Source organism: Arachis hypogaea, chromosome 15 (genome assembly GCF_003086295.3).
Source record: "Arachis hypogaea cultivar Tifrunner chromosome 15, arahy.Tifrunner.gnm2.J5K5, whole genome shotgun sequence".
Taxonomy (NCBI): Eukaryota; Viridiplantae; Streptophyta; class Magnoliopsida; order Fabales; family Fabaceae; genus Arachis; species Arachis hypogaea.
In genome coordinates this window covers 155,654,378-155,671,631 of record NC_092050.1, presented here as the reverse complement: position 1 = coordinate 155,671,631, position 17,254 = coordinate 155,654,378, and the positions used below count along the sequence as shown (strand labels likewise).

The window sequence follows — 17,254 nt, the reverse complement described above, 5'->3', positions numbered from 1 at the left end:
TGAATAAAGTAAACCTCCAGAAAGCACCATAAATAAACTTAAGTATTGACAAAAATATTATTAAAAGATTAAAATAGTGAAGACACATCTAAAACATTTAAAAACATGAAACAATGTTTGTAATGGTTTTTTAATAAGTAAATAAAAACATAGGAACCTTTTTTCATCCTTTATTGTTTGATATATTCATGTATTAATGATTTCGTAATCAGTTGAATTAATTCTTTTTTTGATGTTATAAAATAAAACTTAGACATAGATTACTAATTTTTCCTATGTATTTTTTTATTTGGATAAATATTTTTAAACAACAAATCAAATTATATCATATGTATTTCGTATTTCTTTTTTATTAGTTATTTTAAATTTTTTTTTCATTATACCATTCACTCTTACTTTGGAATTAGACATAAAATACATGAAACTATTGAGTTTTTTTTTTTATGCTTTTTTGAACCAATAAATTTTTTATTTTTTGGTTTTGTATTCTTAAAAAGATAAAAATAGCAAATAAATAATATGATCTTTAATTTTTGAGAATATACGTAAAAATAAACTTTTAAAAAGGGTTGCTACCATATATATTAGTAGATATATTAACATATTCTTAAATTCTAAGCATATGTATACGAGTTAAACTCTAAAATGGTCATTGAAATTGGTATCGTATACTAAAATCGTCCCTAAAATTCTAATTGCACCAAATTACGTTATTGAGATTGACAAAAATGCACTCATTAGTCCCTAAACCATTTTTCATTAACAACATAATGACGTGAGTTGTTAGTGATACGTGTCACTCCATGATTTAGCCACGTGTAATGGTATGATGATGTGTTGACCAATGACATGTGGTATGCTGATGTGGATGATTATGCCACATGTCACAGTGCTATTTGGCCACGTGTCTATTTGTGCCAAATGTCACAACAGTATTCGTGTACGTGTCATCCATTATGTCATCATTGTAAATGCACCAAATTAGTTTCTCAATTTGTGTTAAGTGACTCATTTTAGTTCCTGAAATTGAATTTCGTGCACAAAACTAATCCCTTCACTAGTTTTTTCTCTTTTTTTTTTCTATAAATTCAAAATTCTCAATATCTTTGAATCCATTAATTTCAATTCTATTTTTTTACATGTTATTTAAATACAAGTGTTTTTATAAAATATTTTTTTCTCTTGCGGGTACTCCTAACTACTATTTTGGAGTTGATGTGAAGATATTTCAAGCACTCCCACTACTAGCTCCGACCTCGGAGCTCTTTCGTCTAGATTGAAGAAGTCGGAGATGGTAGTGAGGGTGCTTGAAGTGCCTTCAATCTAGCCCATTTACACACAACAAAAACGTGCATTTCATAAGAACAGAAAAAAATGTGTATTTTAATTATTGATTTCTTGTTAAAAACACATTTTTTTTATGAAAAAAAATGTCTAATCACTCATATAATTCTTTTTTATAATAACATACTTATATATTACAAAATTTACCAAAGTTAAATTATAATAAAAAAATTATATAATTAAAACTAAAATCTTAAAAATTTTTATAAAATCACTTATATTTAAACCATATGTAAAAAAATAGAATTGAAATTAGTACATCCAAGATATTGAAAATTTTAAATTTTTAAAAAAATGAGAAAAAAACTAGTGAAGGGACTAGTTTGTTACACGACGTTCAATTTTAAGGACTAAAATGAGTCACTTAATACAAAGTGAGTGACTAATTTGGTGCACTTACAGTGAGGACATAATGGATGACACGTGAACGAATACTGTTACGATATGTGGCACAAACAGACACGTGGCCAAATAGCACTGTGACACGTGACACAACCATCCACATCAGCATGCCACGTGTCACAGGTATCATCATACCATTACACGTGGCCAAATCATGGAGTGACACGTGTCACTAACAGCCCACGTCATCAAGCTATGTCATCGTTAACGAAAAATGGGTTAGAGACTAACGTGGTACATTTTTGTCAATCTCAAGGATGTAATTGGTACAATTGAAATCTCAAGGACAATTTTAGTGCACGACACCAATTTCAAAAACCATTTTAGGGTTGAACTCTATATTTATAGCATGTGATTTCTATAACCATGGTAATAAAACCTAACAACTTATCTAATCCACACATAAAAGACTGAAAATCTATAGCAATTACCATAAAATAAGCAGAAAATTTTCTTGCAAATAATTCCTAGAATTATAGCTAAAACAGAAAACCTCATCAGCATTTCTAAACTTGATCCATGTTGCTAAGCACTTTGACATTCAAAGCTCATAATATGCAAATGCTATACTAAAGCATTGTCTAACCTGCTACAAGTTAAAGCAAAACAAGGAGCATAAAAATCAAAGACAGAACCAACAGAGAGTTACAAAGAGGAATTATCTTGTCATTCTTTTTCTTCTTTTGTTTTGGTTAATTCACATCATCTTTAAATCAGTAAATAGTAAGAACAATAGTTAATCCAAAATAAAACGAAACTCTTAATTTACACAATAAACTTCCTTAACCTGCCACATATCATCACAAACACTTACTTAAAACTAAGAAAATGGAGGAATTTTCACGACATACAAAAGTAGTTTGTAATTAGCGAGCTAATACTTTCAAGTTTCAATTTCAAGTCAAAAGCAGCATATTGGTAAAACTATAACGAACACAGCAAAATTTTCCTTATACCCATAATTCTACTCATGTTAACCCATTTCACCCTAGAAGTCTAGATTCAGTTATTCTATCTACTACTAACATGAATTGATATGCAATCCAAACTATTGCAGAGACAAAATTTTCAATTTTTTTTTTCTCTCAACTTTAACCATAACATCACTACATCAGTTTATATCCTATGATTTCTCCTACAACTACAAGTACTAAATACTAATACTAGCATGCAAGTATTTCCTAATAAATTGTTTGATTGTCATGTTTCAAAATTCCCTCCCCAATGTTGAACTCTCAAAAATATGAATTCTCACTAAAAAACAATCATTGCACATTTGCACTAAACAAACTATTAGCCCCTCATTTTCAAAATATAAAAAAAATTGTAGTAATTACCAACACGTTCACATTCACTCTGAAAATTTCAACCCCATCAACCACTCCTCTTCTTCTCCTTCTTCTTCTCCCCTTTATCTTCATTTCCAGCATTCTTCTCATAAAAGATTCTCAATTTGTGACCCATGGGCAAACCCCTTTGGTCCATTTCCTCCAAAACAATCACTGCCTCCTTAATCCTCTTCAACCCTACAAGCTGGCTAGCCAAATACCCAAAAAGTTCAGCATCCAAAGCTTGATCTTTTCCACCAAAACCCTTCACATACCTCAAAGCTTGTTCATAGCATTTCATCTGCAACAAACCCCTAATCACAAACATGTGTGTTGAATACAAAATAGGAACTCCATCATCCACCATCCTTCTCACTAGCATCATAGCACCATCCACCTTCTTAACCTTACACGCGCCCAACACAAGCGCGTCGAACGTACGCGCATCCGCACCAATCCCATCTTCCTCCATCTTCTTCAAAACTCCGGCGGCGGCAGCCACGTCTCCAGCGTAGCAGTGTGCAACGAGGAAGTAGTTGTGTCCCGTCAGATCCAGATTCACGCCAAGCGTGGACATGAAATCCACCACGAGCCGCGCGTGGTCTATGGCTTTCTGGCGCGTTAGGATGTTCAGGACGGGGTAGAAGGTGGTCGCACTGGGGCGGCAGCCCCCGGCGTCGGTACGTGCCATATATTTGATGACGTGGAGCGCGTCATCGACGCGCTGGAGCTTGCAGAGGCGCGTGATGAGGGAATCGAACGCGTTCTTGCGCGTGACGCCGCGGTTGAGGGTGGATAGGGTTTGAAGGAGGTGGTTGATGAGGGAAGAGGAGAAGGTTTTGTCGGTGACGAAGTCGAAGGTGGACTTTGTGTTGAAGCAGTTGTCTTGGATGCGCTTGTTGAGGGCGTCGCGGAGAGCATGGAAGTCGCCGGAGCTTCCAGCAGCATTGGTGAGTTCGTCGTAAGAGGTGGAGGTTGGGTCAGCGGGAAATTGCTTGGCGGTGGCGGTGAATCGACGGAGGGTAAAGAGGGAATAAAAGAGGGTTTTGTTGAGTGGTTTTGAGTGAAACGACATCGTATTGAATGGACTGCGTTACAGTTCAAACTTAAAGAGAAACTCGCTTGCTGTGTGTTGAGCACACACCATGCAAATGCAGTTCAACTTCAAGATATGCAGGTGAAAATGTAAAATGAAGTGTGAGTTTAATTTTGAGACAATACTGTAAAAAAGTGTTAAGAAGTCGTTTTTTCAGAATTATGTAATCTGAACTTTTTAAATAACATCTTAAAAAATTAGTTAATCTGATAATATATGATTAAATATTTATCAAATATTGTTTTGCCTCCTAATTTTTTTAATATGAAATTAATGATACATATTTTGTTAGCATTATTTTTTTAAGAAAGAAATCAAAATTATTATATTTTACAAAATAAAATAGTGTAGAATTTTATTTTTCTATAAAGTTTATGAAGGTATTTTCTAGTAAAAATTTATAGGTTTATCCTTATTAAAAATAATTTGTTCAACTTGAAAGCATTTTTATGTTAAAAATATGACCTTACATAAGTAGTACTATTCTTCGTGCTGAAAATTGAACTAACAAAATGGTTTATAAATTAATTAAATCAACCATGTTTATTTGTTTTAAAATGTTAAATAAATTTTCATGGCTTTCAAAACATGATAAAATGGTTTCTTTTTAGGGATTTTTTATTTAAATTTTAAATAATTATATAATTTATCGATATACATAAATTATAGAATACTTATCTAAGTAAATAACATACTACATCTTGGATATTATGAGTCCAATAATACTAAGATTTCAAGCTATAATACGGGAAGAATCTGACGTATTCTGGACATATCTGGTATATGTTGTAAGTCGAAAAACAAATACTAAACACTCGAAATGTGTATAAAATATGATTTAACTTAAGTCTTAGTATCCGACATATAATCAAAATAGAAATTAAGTCACAACACTCAAAATGTAGTATATTACTTATTTAAATAATTATTTTACAATTTATATATATCGATAAATTATATAATTATTTAATTTAAATAAAAAATTTGTTCTTTTTAATTTCAATTAAACACATTTAATAAACCTTATTTAATTTTTTTCCTAATGGTTTATAAAATTATAAAACCTATATACATATATAACTTGATGTTTTATTTGTATAAATGATCGCAAAATGAATGCAAAATTTCTTATTAATAAAAGATGACAACTCATGTGTCTTTATACCAAGATATTTGATATTTACAATCGAATTTTCACTTTAATAAATAGAATTTAATTTTAATATAATTATTTTATATATATATTTAATTATATAATATTTAATTAATAAAAATAACTAATTTTTATATAAATTATAAATAATTATTAAAAAAAATAATTATAATTATACAATTGAATAAAATCTTTTACATCAAAATTAAACCCTATTAACATTGGATTCAAAAGTCAAGAGTCAAAAACCAAAAGAATACACTGGCATCGAGTGTACAAGGGAGTGAAACGAATGCGATTAAACTTAAATAGCGGAGGTTTTGGGGATTCTGTAATCTTCGTCGTTGTCTTCTTCTACGATTTCCATTGTGTTAGGGTTTTCAGCAGTTATTATTGATTTCACCGCTCTTATTTGAATCGCGCTTCTTCCAAACCCCACATTATTCCCACTGTACCGATTTCCTTCATCCAGAAATCGAAAGAACCCCGCGCTCCTTTCGCTCTGCCAAAAGGTACGAAGCTTTTCTTCCTTTCTCATTTGTCAAATAGCATGCCAATCCAATGCAAAAGGTCGATTTTTTCTAAATATTTTGCATGCCGAGGTCGAATAACTTTCTCTTTAGCTTTGAAAAAAAAAATTCTTTATTGTTCTTTAAAAAAAGAGAAGGAAAGGAAGCAAGTATAACTTCTCTCTTAATATTGGTTACTAACTGCTAAATTTTCCAAATTTCCTAATAATTGGGGCTACTGAAGAAAACCTTTTCGTTTTTGCCATTTTAGAAAAAATGTTGTTGAAAATTGAAATTTTGCTACTATGGAACTGGCTTTTTGAATTTTTTTTTCTGGGTGGGTACGAATTTGAGTTCTGAGATTATTGATGTTTCAGGAGCCTTCCCTTTATTGTGATTTCGAATTTATGTGTATTTTTTTTTCTTTCTGCTATGTCATGCATTGTGATATAGAGACCTGAGCTGTGTGCATTTTGGTGTTGCAGTGGCAATGACTTATGCGGATGAGGATGGCTCTTCGGGCTCTGGAGACGATGCAATCATGTTGGATGGACACAAACGCCATGCTGGCGTGCCATCTAGTTCCGGTGCCAGCCGGAAGAGAGGAAGGAAAGCTGCTGGTGGTGCTATAGTGGATGCCATGCTGGAGATAGCTGCTGCTTCGAAGATGAGGGCAAGTGCAATTATGAAGAGTGAGGACAGATTCTCCGTAAGCAAGTGCATCAAATTGTTGGATGAGACGCAAGGTGTTGATGATCGGATATACTTTCTTGCTTTGGATTTGTTTGAGGACCACCCCAATGCCCGTGAGGTTTTCATCTCTCTTAAGGATGAGAAAAGATTGCCATGGTTGCAGGGCAAATGTGGGGTTTCCTCTGCACAAATTGTTTGAGAAAACTTTTTGTTTTTGGTTTAAATGATCAATACTTTTGTACAGTTAAGTAGACTACAAGGGTAATGCCTGTGTTTCCAAGTTTATCAATTTGAAGTTCTGAGTGCAAACAAAAACAGAGCAGTTTTCTTTCAAACTACTTTTTTACTTGTTTTATGCATGATTAGAATGCTTATAGAGCTCTGAACTCAATAGATGAGAAAGATATATTATCTTGCACCATTCGAACCCTTGAACTCTATCTTTACAGATGCACCAATAAGCATGGAAGACATCGATCTAGAATTGGATGAGATGGAACTAGTTGCGGCTGCTGCTGGCTACTATTACTATAGCTGTCTAACCAAGCAACCTTCTCGTTGTCTATCACCTAGGAGATGCGAATTTGTGTCAGAAGTGCTGAATGGTCATGATGACTACTGCCGGGAAATGTTGCGGATGGACAAGCATGTATTTCACAAGTTGTGTGACATTCTCCGTCAACGAGCCATGCTACGTGATACTGCAGGTGTAATGATAGAGGAGCAATTAGCAATCTTTTTAAACATCATTGGCCACAATGAACGTAATAGAGTGATTCAAGAGCGGTTTCATCACTCTGGTGAAACCATTAGCCGCCATTTTAATAATGTATTGAAGGCTATTAAATCACTGTCTTGTGAAGTCTTGCAGCCTCCTCAGCTCACTACACCTCCAGAAGTTATCAACAGCACTAGGTTTTTCCCGTATTTCAAGGTTTTCCAATGACCTTTTTGCTTCTTCACTTTGGTATCCTCTCTTCAATTCAAATTGACTCCTTTATTTACTACTTGTGATAGTTGACTGACCTTTTCCCCTTACTCCTCTATGATTTCAGGATTGCATAGGAGTAATTGATGGGATGAGCATTCCTGCTCATGTTCCAGCCAAAGATCAATCTCGATTTCGAAATAAGAAAGGTGTCCTATCTCAAAATGTACTGGCAGCCTGCACATTTGACCTGCAGTTTATATTCATTTATCCTGGTTGGGAAGGCTCTGTCACAGACTCGCGCGTGTTAAGGGCAGTCCTTGACAACCCAGATCAGAATTTCCCTCAAATACCTGAAGGTTTGACAGTATGTGATCTGTATTTTCAGGTTCAGTATCTGTTAATGCAATGTATTATTACATTTGTAATAACTTGCTGAGTTTATTTATATCCTTTGTATTGGTCTTGTAGGAAAGTACTACCTTGTTGACTCGGGATACCTCAATACAGGAGGGTTTATTGCTCCTTTTGAAGGTGTTCGATACCAGCAATACGAGTTCAGAGGTGCGAATCAGCTACCCAGAAATGCAAAGGAGCTGTTCAACCATAGGCACTGTTTTCTGAGGAATGCTATCCTGAGATCATTCAATGTGTTGAAGGCTAGATTCCCTATCCTTAAACTTGCTCCTCAGTATTCCTTTCAGATTCAGCGGGACATGGTCATTGCTGGATGTGTTCTGCACAACTTCATCCGCCGCGAGGAAAGAAATGAGTGGTTATTTGATAGCGTTGGAGCAGCACCAGTGGATGAACCGTCAGACCCCGATGATCTACCTGATGTCCAGTTTCTCTCTTCAATGCAAGAACAGTTTGCGTACTCGTTAAGGGATTCAATTGCTGCATCTATGTGGGATGATTTCCTTAATAAATGGGACGAGTGGTGATTCTTAGCCACCCAAATTTCACAACCTTGTGAATGATTCTTTTTTGGACTTTGGGTCAATACTGATGACCACAGACCACTGACAATAGATTTGATAGTTAGGCCAATACTCAACATATTTTATTAACATGAAATTTTGTATAGGCCCTTATATTTTTTACTAAATGAGATTATGGAGGTTGCTTGGGTTACTTAAATGCAGATACTGCTATGGGCATAATCACATTGTTAGCTTGCCATGGAGCTTGATCATAGAACCATCCTTAACACATCACATTCCTTAGCTTTCCATTTTAACTAAATTGAAGGCATGCAACGAAAGTGGTGTCTGAATACGGCATTCCCAACAATGGGACATAATCATAGATTCATAGCTACGAAAATAAACAATGCAAAGCATTTTTATTGGAAACAAACATGTTCTAGTTACATGAACTGACTATATCTGTCTTGTTCTTTTTCTTTTTATAACTTAATTACATGCAAGTGTTAGTGTTATGTCGACGTATTACTTCTCCCCACACCCACCAAATAAATAAAAAAGACTATTCTATCACCCCTCACCATTTTGACACCACTTTTCCACCTGAGGTTAATTAATTCATTGACAAGAAATGGACCCGTGCTAGTGTATACTCCTTTCCAGCAATCCAAACACCAGTTTGCGACCATTGTACGTCTTCCCAGTCTAGGTTCTCCTCCAGTACCTATATTGGAAAATACAAATTTTCAATTATGGTGAAACTGAAGCAGAGTTTAATTTGATGAAATAAGAGTAGAAGTATAGGCATGATGAACACTGGCTATACCTCTACATGTTCAGGAGGCAGAGGGATGCCAATGGTGCGCATAACTTTCTGGGGTAAAGGCTTCTTACACCGAGACCAGCGAAACACATCAATCATGACGCTATCAGAATCGGCTTTGTCCCCATTTGCAGAATGATGGTGATTTTGAGATTTTTCTGCATCTGGGTTATGCAACTGACTGCTGGGTGTAGTCTTGACCATTTTCTCTCCGGCAAAACCAAGTTCATATCTGCAAAGAAATTATTAACAACATAATTATAGTGACTTCCTGACTTAAACATTGAAACGATATTTCAGACTCTAAGATGGCCATGAAAAAAGACAATTCTTTTGAAGGCTGTCATCATGAATCCTTTGAGTTACATGGATTAAGTGAGCAAACTTTGATTGAAAAACAATGACTACAGAAGGAAATAATACTACGGATATTAAGAAGCAACTACTAAAAGAAGCAGATGGACAAACATGGTTTCATAATTATAATAATATTCCGGTTGCATGCAGCATTTGCTAGCTAGTGCATACTAATTTTCAGACAAGTAATCATATATAAAACCTGTTACAATTCACACATAATATGTGTCGAATGTACCTGCATGAGTGCGTCTCTAGATACAAAACTTCCCCCTTCTTCAACCGAGCAGATGTATAAAGTGCCTTTTTGAGACCCTTGTCAGCAACAATGCTTATACTATATTTAATCCTGTGATGATTACAAACAGTAAATACTAAGAACAAGATAAACTGCAGAAAGAAGTATTGCATCTGTCTAAAGGGGTACACTCCAGAAATATCATAAGCAAAGCTGCAATGCAATTTTAGAAGCTAAGATACGTTAAAAAACTAAAAAAAAAAATACTGCAAACTATGAATCTATGTTCTTTGGTAACTACAAGTAGCATACCAAGGTTCATTGCATAGGTTGTACTGTATTGTGACTTCCCTAACAAATCTTTGCTGCCGCAATGCATTCTGAAGAAGGTCCACATAAGTAAGATGATAACATAAAACATGAGATAACTATCAATTCAACTTACCAAAAAAAAAAAAAAAACTATCAATTCAATTAAGGATGAAAAGGGGTTTGTTTATTAGAAGCTAGACAAACCGAAGCTGCAGCCCTGGTGGTCATTGTCCGCTCAACAGCTACTGGTGCAAGGGTTGGCTCGATGGTTGATGTATGCGTAAGGCACGGTTCAAGATCAATCGTTCCACCTCCTCTCTGAAGACCATAAATTAGAAAACAGTCAGTACTCAGCACCATTATTAAGTTCTTAATCACAATTTCCATCCAAGATATAATGCCCACAATATAGAGTTTTCATGTTATCTAAATATCAAAACTGAAGCATTTATGTGAAAAATAGTCAGCAACTTCTCCAGAAGGACATAAGATCATCAAAAGGAGAGTAGACTACCATTTCGGCTCCCACAAGATTCAGTTTATGACAAAATGCTCCCCCAAAAGTTTGAATGCATTTTGTCTTCTTTCCGGAAACTGAATCATTTGGGAGGGGGATAAAATGGTGGTTTACTCTCAAAAGGAAAGAGGACATCTCGTTTAAAAAGCATAATAGTGAAATAAATCATGTGACAAGAATCTATAGTAGATAAGGACTTAGATAACTACCTTCACTATGCAACACCGCTCAACTCTATAACTACAACCAATTGTTGCAGCACCCCAGGCACGGGAACGTACATTGTTTCTTAGGGTAGAAATATAGCCTGATATTTATTGCACAAACAATATGTCTTTAGATTTTATCCATGAATGGCTTCAAGGGTAAAAATGATATCAGTAACTGTAATGAGCAAGGTAAATCAACATAACCGACTAATAAATTTCCAAACCAAGGGCTTCACATAGTAAGCATATCTGTTTGTAACAGAAGCAATTAACTTTATACTAGACCTTAATAATATTAAAAACAAAAACTTTAATTCTCTCACTTCTTTTGCATTTGCTTTTGGAAGAAGCAAGTCCTTACGTGCTTTTTCAAAATAAATAAACAGAAAAAACTACTTATTTTTGTTTCTGTCTTTCTTTAAAAGCACAAGCAAAACAAGTCCAATATTTTTTTTTTTTAAAAAAAGGGAGAAGTACCTTGTTTCTCCAAGAAGCACAACTAAACAAACTTTTTTTTTTAATTTCATCATACATGTAAGTTATGAATTATGCTTTAAATTCATTTGCGATTATTACTTTTAAGACTAGTTAAATGCAATTATATGTTATCAAATATAACATTGCAAAGGTGTAATTAAGAAGTCGAGCAAAATTTCATCTTTCTGTCTACATTACATACAATCCTGTCTTGGTAGCACACGAATGGTTGCACGCAACTCTTGTATAGCCGTTGGAGGCGGAGAAGCTGTTGGGCGACAGTAACCTGTATGCATGAGAACTATACAACAAATTGCAAAGTCAGTACTAATTTCAAGCATGTCAAATTTGTCACTTAGTAATCAAAACTAGTATCCCCCTTCTTATAATAATACCTACCTGCAACAAGATCTGAGTCATATGTGTAGACATCAGTTCCCCATAGCTGGCCACCTCTGACCTGAACATATTAATATTAACTCTCAAGAGTTGGTATAGCATCAGAATTCAGATACTAGAGGCTAAAGGCATATTTTAATTTCATACATTGGGTTCCAAATAAAAAATATAGGTACACTTTTCTAATAGCAAAGTGAACAAATGAAAATTTTCATCTCATCTCATTAAATCATTTTATTAACTGGATTAATGTAAAAAAAAATTCGTGCCAGCATCAAGGAAGCATTAGTGAAAAGTATGCATTAAAATCACATAAAACATTGGCAAATGGAATGTAAACATTGCATTGACTGCAAGGATAGCAAGCAGCCATAATGAATCAAACTGAAAATCTTAAGGTTCTCTCAATAAATAACAAGTTACACATTACAACATCAGAATAAGCAAGAAGAAATAAACTAACAGAACACAAAATAAATGATTACTTTTACCAGCAACAAGAAGCATAATAAAAGTCATCAATCAAAAATAGGGATGGGAAAGTAAGCCAGCAAACTGCCTCTCAAATAACTAATTAATTTATCAATTACAATATCAAAGTGACATCAATAACTTCATCTTACTTGGCGGTTTGTAGCAGTAACATTCTCAGCTGGTATCCGAATCTCAAGAGTAGGGCCACTATTAGAGCATTCACCATTTTTCTCCACTTGAGATTGAGATGATGCATAATCATCCCACAACTTTATCAGCTCTTGCATGCTTTCACCAGCTCTATAAACAACAGAAGTTACTTCTGTTTTACCTGAAATACCAGAAATTACTTAATGCACATGCAACTGAAGGGGGAAAAAAAGAGATATCGGGCTCTAAGTTTCTCCACTCCAATAAAATCTACAAGAAGCCAAATGACTTTGAGCACCAGTGAAACAAATACCAGAATACCTTGAGACCTGAAAAATAATGAAACAGAAAGTAGTTACCTAAAGAAATAATGTCGTAAAATAAAAAATGGTTGGGTTAAATCAAATATCAAACAGAAGACATTAATTCAATAACCATGGTGCAGTAAAGCACAAAGGATTAATAAAGCATTAGCAAAGGACTGAAATGTTGGTTCAACAAAATAATAAAAACAACACGAAATTAAGTTTGTTACAAGTTCGATAACAACCACATCCTCTAAGAATGAAATTCTTCAGTTGAAAATCGACTATTACATCAACAACTTGAATTTCTATAAAGGTCATATGCATGTTTGATGGCATACTATTGGTCTGTAACTAGATTTCGCCCTCAAAAACGAAATTGAAGATTTTGTTATATAGAAGAATGCACATAACTGTATATCAAATGGACAAGGCTTTTCCTTCGAATGTCCATATATAACAATGACTAGTAACACAACAAAAGAAAACTGGACAAAAAACCTTTGTAAAATATAACCTTATTGTCATGTAACTCATTCATTTTAAGCTGGTTACCTGCCATAGATTAATTATTGCTGAAATCTACTTGTTATCCCTACAAAATTTAGGCTAGAATCCTATCAAAAATAAAATAAAAGATTAACCGGAAAAGTTAGGCCAGTGAAATAACGATGATCAATTGTTGACTACAATTATGCTACTCCCAAAAAGATACTACTAACTCTTAAAATGGGAGGCATTTGGCATCCTCCCAAATGAAATTAAAAAATTTAACTAAATAAAGGATTGAAAACATTATCAAATCATTCTAAATTTCTAGTAGGACTCTGAGGCTCCACTTTTTACATCCAGGGAAAACACGTGTGTAGAAACTCTATATTGCAAGAGAAAATATACATAATTCCAAACAATGAGTAAAAAGGAAAAATGGAGGAAGAAAAATACTCGTCATCATGTTGGCCATGGGATCTAAAACGAGGCTCGCGATTGACCAACTGAGGGCTTCCCCTTGATCTTTGTATCCTCTTACGATGTTGAACATTATAGTTGTGGACTTCCCTCTCCTTATCTCCTGTCTCTTCCCCATCAGCACTGCCATCTTCTGATTGCTTGTCAAATTTACTGCGTTTTTCAGGCCTATCTCCCTCCACATCACCATCCCTTTCTTTCCTCCTCTCTCTACCTTCTCTGTCAACATTTTTCCAGCTGTCAGCATCTTTTAGTTTCTTCTGTTCTGGTTCTTTCTCTGTGATTTTTGCGGATCCATCACCAAGCTCCTTCTCATTATTTGAAACTTCTTTCTCCATTCCATTCCATAATTCCCTTTTGAGATTATCTTTTTCTCTATCTTTTGAATTATCTCTTTCTTTTGGAAGATCTTTCCTCTCCTTGTCCCATTTTTCTACATCTCTCTCTTCTTTGGAGGGTTCTTTGCCTTCACCACTAGTATTGTTAACCTGCATAATATTTCTGTGATCACTTCTTTCTTTTTCCTTGTCCCCCAACTCGCGATGCTTTACATCCCTTCTCTTTCTGTCTTTGAATCTATCTTCGCTTTTAGAGTCAATTTTGTTTTCCCCAACAGCCTCATGAGCTTCCAAATAGTCCCTTTCTTCTGCTGTCGAGCTGTCCATCCTCTGCTTCCCAACTTCAATTGGTGTATTCCCCCGTGAAATATGCCAAGGGTCCAAACTTCCACTTGGAACATCAGGATATCTTTTCCCCCTGTATTCTTTTGATTCTTTCCAATTCAAGTGGCTGCTTACCACACCAAAGCCATCCTTGTCTTTTTTAATGTCACTGGTTGAATCATTATAAATATCCTGATCATGTCTAGTATCCTTGTTGTCATCTGATCTACCTTCAACACGCACATCCTTCTCACTCTTAGCAATCTGAGAATCCCTTCTTGCTTCACCAGGCAACTCCTTCTCTGCCTTTGTATCACGATTCTCAAACCGGAGATCTCTATTTTCCTTTAGATCCTTTGATTCTATCCTATTCTCAGTTCCAGTGGCATGATCTGCATGGGAATCATTGAAAGATGATGGCATCCGATACACTGAGTGAAGAGGTGATCTTCTATCTGCATCACGCGGTTCAGCACGAAGTGTCTTTGCCGCACGGGAATCTTGACCTATATCATAAGGAAGATGGTGCTCACCGGAAACTGATGGAATTAACTTTGAATATGCACCAGAATCTTCATGTGGGTGCTTTGAAGATTGATGAACAGTCTCATCATGAGGTCTCTTAGGTACACCACTCATAGTGAAGACTCAACAAAATCATAAACCACAAAAGGAGGTAATTTGACAGCACAAATAAATCCTATCTTCACCGTCTGTCTTACATATGGAAGTCTGTAACTGCAATCCAACCATAAAAGTTTGTAAATCATACAAGGCCCCAATACTTTTTCATGCTAAAATAAATTCAACTCAAACTCAAACTCATTGCATGAGAAGTACATAAACATTAAACAGATTAAATTGCATGCTATATACTACAAAATGCAAACTACAAGGTATGAAATTAAGAATAAGGTAGAGCAATGAATGACTTCTAGCTAGAACTCTAAACTTTGTTCAGACTAATATCCAAAGTCAGTACACATAATCATAACTAAGAAATGGTTTAGCTTCCAGTTAAAACTCTAGGTCTTATTCAGACAAGTAATAAGCTGAATAAATGAATATCTTTCTCTTCACCCCTCAACTGAGAACAAAATAAGCTCAATTTAACACTATAATTGATTACCATTACATAACAAAATGGTGAGGATGAACCTATAAGACCAAGCTCATGAATGTAGAATCTAGAAGGGGGAAAAAGAAACGAACAGCATTAACTAAGACAGTAGAACAAGCTGGCTTCAGTTTACTCAAATAACTGAAAAACAAAAGCTCGAACCTTTGCTATCCAAACTTAGATTCCCTCTTGAGAAAATTGGAACCAAAGAAAAAAAGAAGTTAATATTCTTTTTTGAAAAAAATGCAAATTGAGGAAATAACATCAAAACTCAAGACAAAAAAAATTCGAGGATAAGGAGGTGGAAATTGGGGTAATCGTAACGTATAAATGAAGTGAAATGAAATGCAAAAATGTGTTTGGGGAAGGGGAAGAAAAAGAGCATTGAAAAGAGTTTTGAAAGAATTGGAAGGAAAACCCTAGAAAGAATGAAGTGAAGAAAAGGGAAGTGAGTGAGGTAAAGGTAACCAACCTTGTTTATTCTGAGTAACTCTTCTCTTCTCTTCTCTTCTCCCTTTGTGTCTGAATATGACTCTACCGAAGGATAGATAATTCAGACAAACGCAATTGCAAATTGAAATTCTCCTCAAACAAATAATTAAATTAATAAATTAAAATAATTAAATTAATTAGTATTAACAATTAGGATTATGAAATGACAATTTTGTCCCAACGCGAACACTAACTGTCATTCATATAACAGAGATCCGATGGCGCGCGGAGGAACGTGGCGGCTTTGTGTTCCGTGAAAGAGACAACGGTAATTTCGTAGATTTGAAATCCATTTTAAACGGTTTGAATTGAATTCCATAAACTTGTGTGCGTTTCTTTCATCTTTGCTTTCTTCAGCAATCTCAATTTGGTACTCTTTCTACACTGATTCAAGCCCTTGAATCTTGAATCATGGGATTTTGACATTTTGTGGTGTATATGCTTGTATATGGGAATATGGTGTGCAGCTCCATGAAAAAACAACCTTGTGAGTTGTGATTGTAAGTTGTTCACTCTTCATTCCATTATGTATTGATAAATATTCCATTTCTTCCTTAATTTTGTTTCAAGTGTCTTATTTCAATACAATTCTATTCCACATAAAATCTCAGACACTGGTTTGCTGCACTTCCCCGAAGATAATCATGGCCGATTACGTTCCATTTCACGCTGATATAACATATTAACATCTCAAACGCTGAGATTCTTGGTCACTGCAATTATATCATGTTGTATTGTTAGCATTATTTAAAGAATGACTAATACCCCAAATCTCACAAGTTTTAAATGGGATATGTTAGTCTTTAAAAATTTAAAATACACAAATTAATTTTTAATTATGTATTTGTTTGAGCGTTATTATTTTAAAAAATAATAATTTTTTTAATAAAAAAGATTTTTTTTTATTTTTTAATGTGATTAACAAATTTTTAATAGTAAAAATAAAAATACAAAAAAAATAAAAAAAATATTTTTTTGAGAAATTGTAATTTATATTTTTTTTAAAATATCTTTTTTTTTTAAAAAAAAAAGATATTTTTTATGTAATAAATAAACAAATTTTTATATTGTTATACCCAAACATAATTAAACATAAAATTACTTTTACTTTTCTATAAAATCTTTTAATAAAAGATAATTCCAAAAAGATCATTTTTTTTAAAGCTCGCCCAAATAAGCTTTATATGTATGATGATGATTAGTTATGTCACTTTTTTTTATAGTGACAATAGTTTTTTACAATTGATTTGTGTATTTTAAATTTTTAAGAATTAAAGTGTCCGATAGCTAGAGAATTTTTGAATTTTGAGAGATCTACTTTTTTTTTTGTCCTAAATCTAATTTGGGTAAACAATTTAAATAAGCTCTTTT

The 17,254-nt window shown here is 34.1% G+C and overlaps 3 protein-coding genes across 4 annotated transcripts; 1 reads left to right on the top strand and 2 right to left on the bottom strand.

Annotated features, from left to right (window-relative positions):
• Positions 1–2,797: 2,797 nt before the first annotated feature.
• On the bottom strand, positions 2,798–4,444 carry LOC112751617 (pentatricopeptide repeat-containing protein At2g40240, mitochondrial). Its single transcript, XM_025800816.3, has one exon. It carries the CDS (start codon positions 4,147–4,149, stop codon positions 3,121–3,123), a length of 1,029 nt encoding a protein of 342 aa, XP_025656601.1. The 5' UTR covers positions 4,150–4,444; the 3' UTR covers positions 2,798–3,120.
• A 1,093-nt stretch (positions 4,445–5,537) lies between these two features.
• Positions 5,538–8,593, top strand: LOC112751616 (protein ALP1-like). 2 transcript variants are annotated; one of them, XM_025800815.3, is made up of 5 exons: positions 5,538–5,835; positions 6,318–6,578; positions 6,975–7,459; positions 7,581–7,812; positions 7,925–8,593. In XM_025800815.3, exons 2-5 carry the CDS (start codon positions 6,323–6,325, stop codon positions 8,395–8,397), a joined length of 1,446 nt encoding a protein of 481 aa, XP_025656600.1. In that variant the 5' UTR covers positions 5,538–5,835; positions 6,318–6,322; the 3' UTR covers positions 8,398–8,593. The 2 variants fall into 2 exon arrangements, with proteins under 2 accessions (XP_025656600.1, XP_072073411.1); XM_072217310.1 differs by having other exon boundaries at positions 5,597–5,835; positions 6,318–6,768.
• A 178-nt stretch (positions 8,594–8,771) lies between these two features.
• On the bottom strand, positions 8,772–16,638 carry LOC112751615 (uncharacterized). Its single transcript, XM_072217327.1, has 11 exons — positions 15,864–16,638; positions 13,602–15,009; positions 12,335–12,534; positions 11,712–11,772; positions 11,515–11,613; positions 10,836–10,933; positions 10,314–10,427; positions 10,110–10,177; positions 9,798–9,908; positions 9,206–9,434; positions 8,772–9,103 (listed from the first exon to the last, which is right to left on the bottom strand). The coding sequence occupies exons 2-11, from the start codon at positions 14,908–14,910 to the stop codon at positions 8,993–8,995; spliced, it is 2,400 nt and encodes a 799-aa protein (XP_072073428.1). The 5' UTR covers positions 14,911–15,009; positions 15,864–16,638; the 3' UTR covers positions 8,772–8,992.
• Between the last annotated feature and the right edge of the window lie 616 nt (positions 16,639–17,254).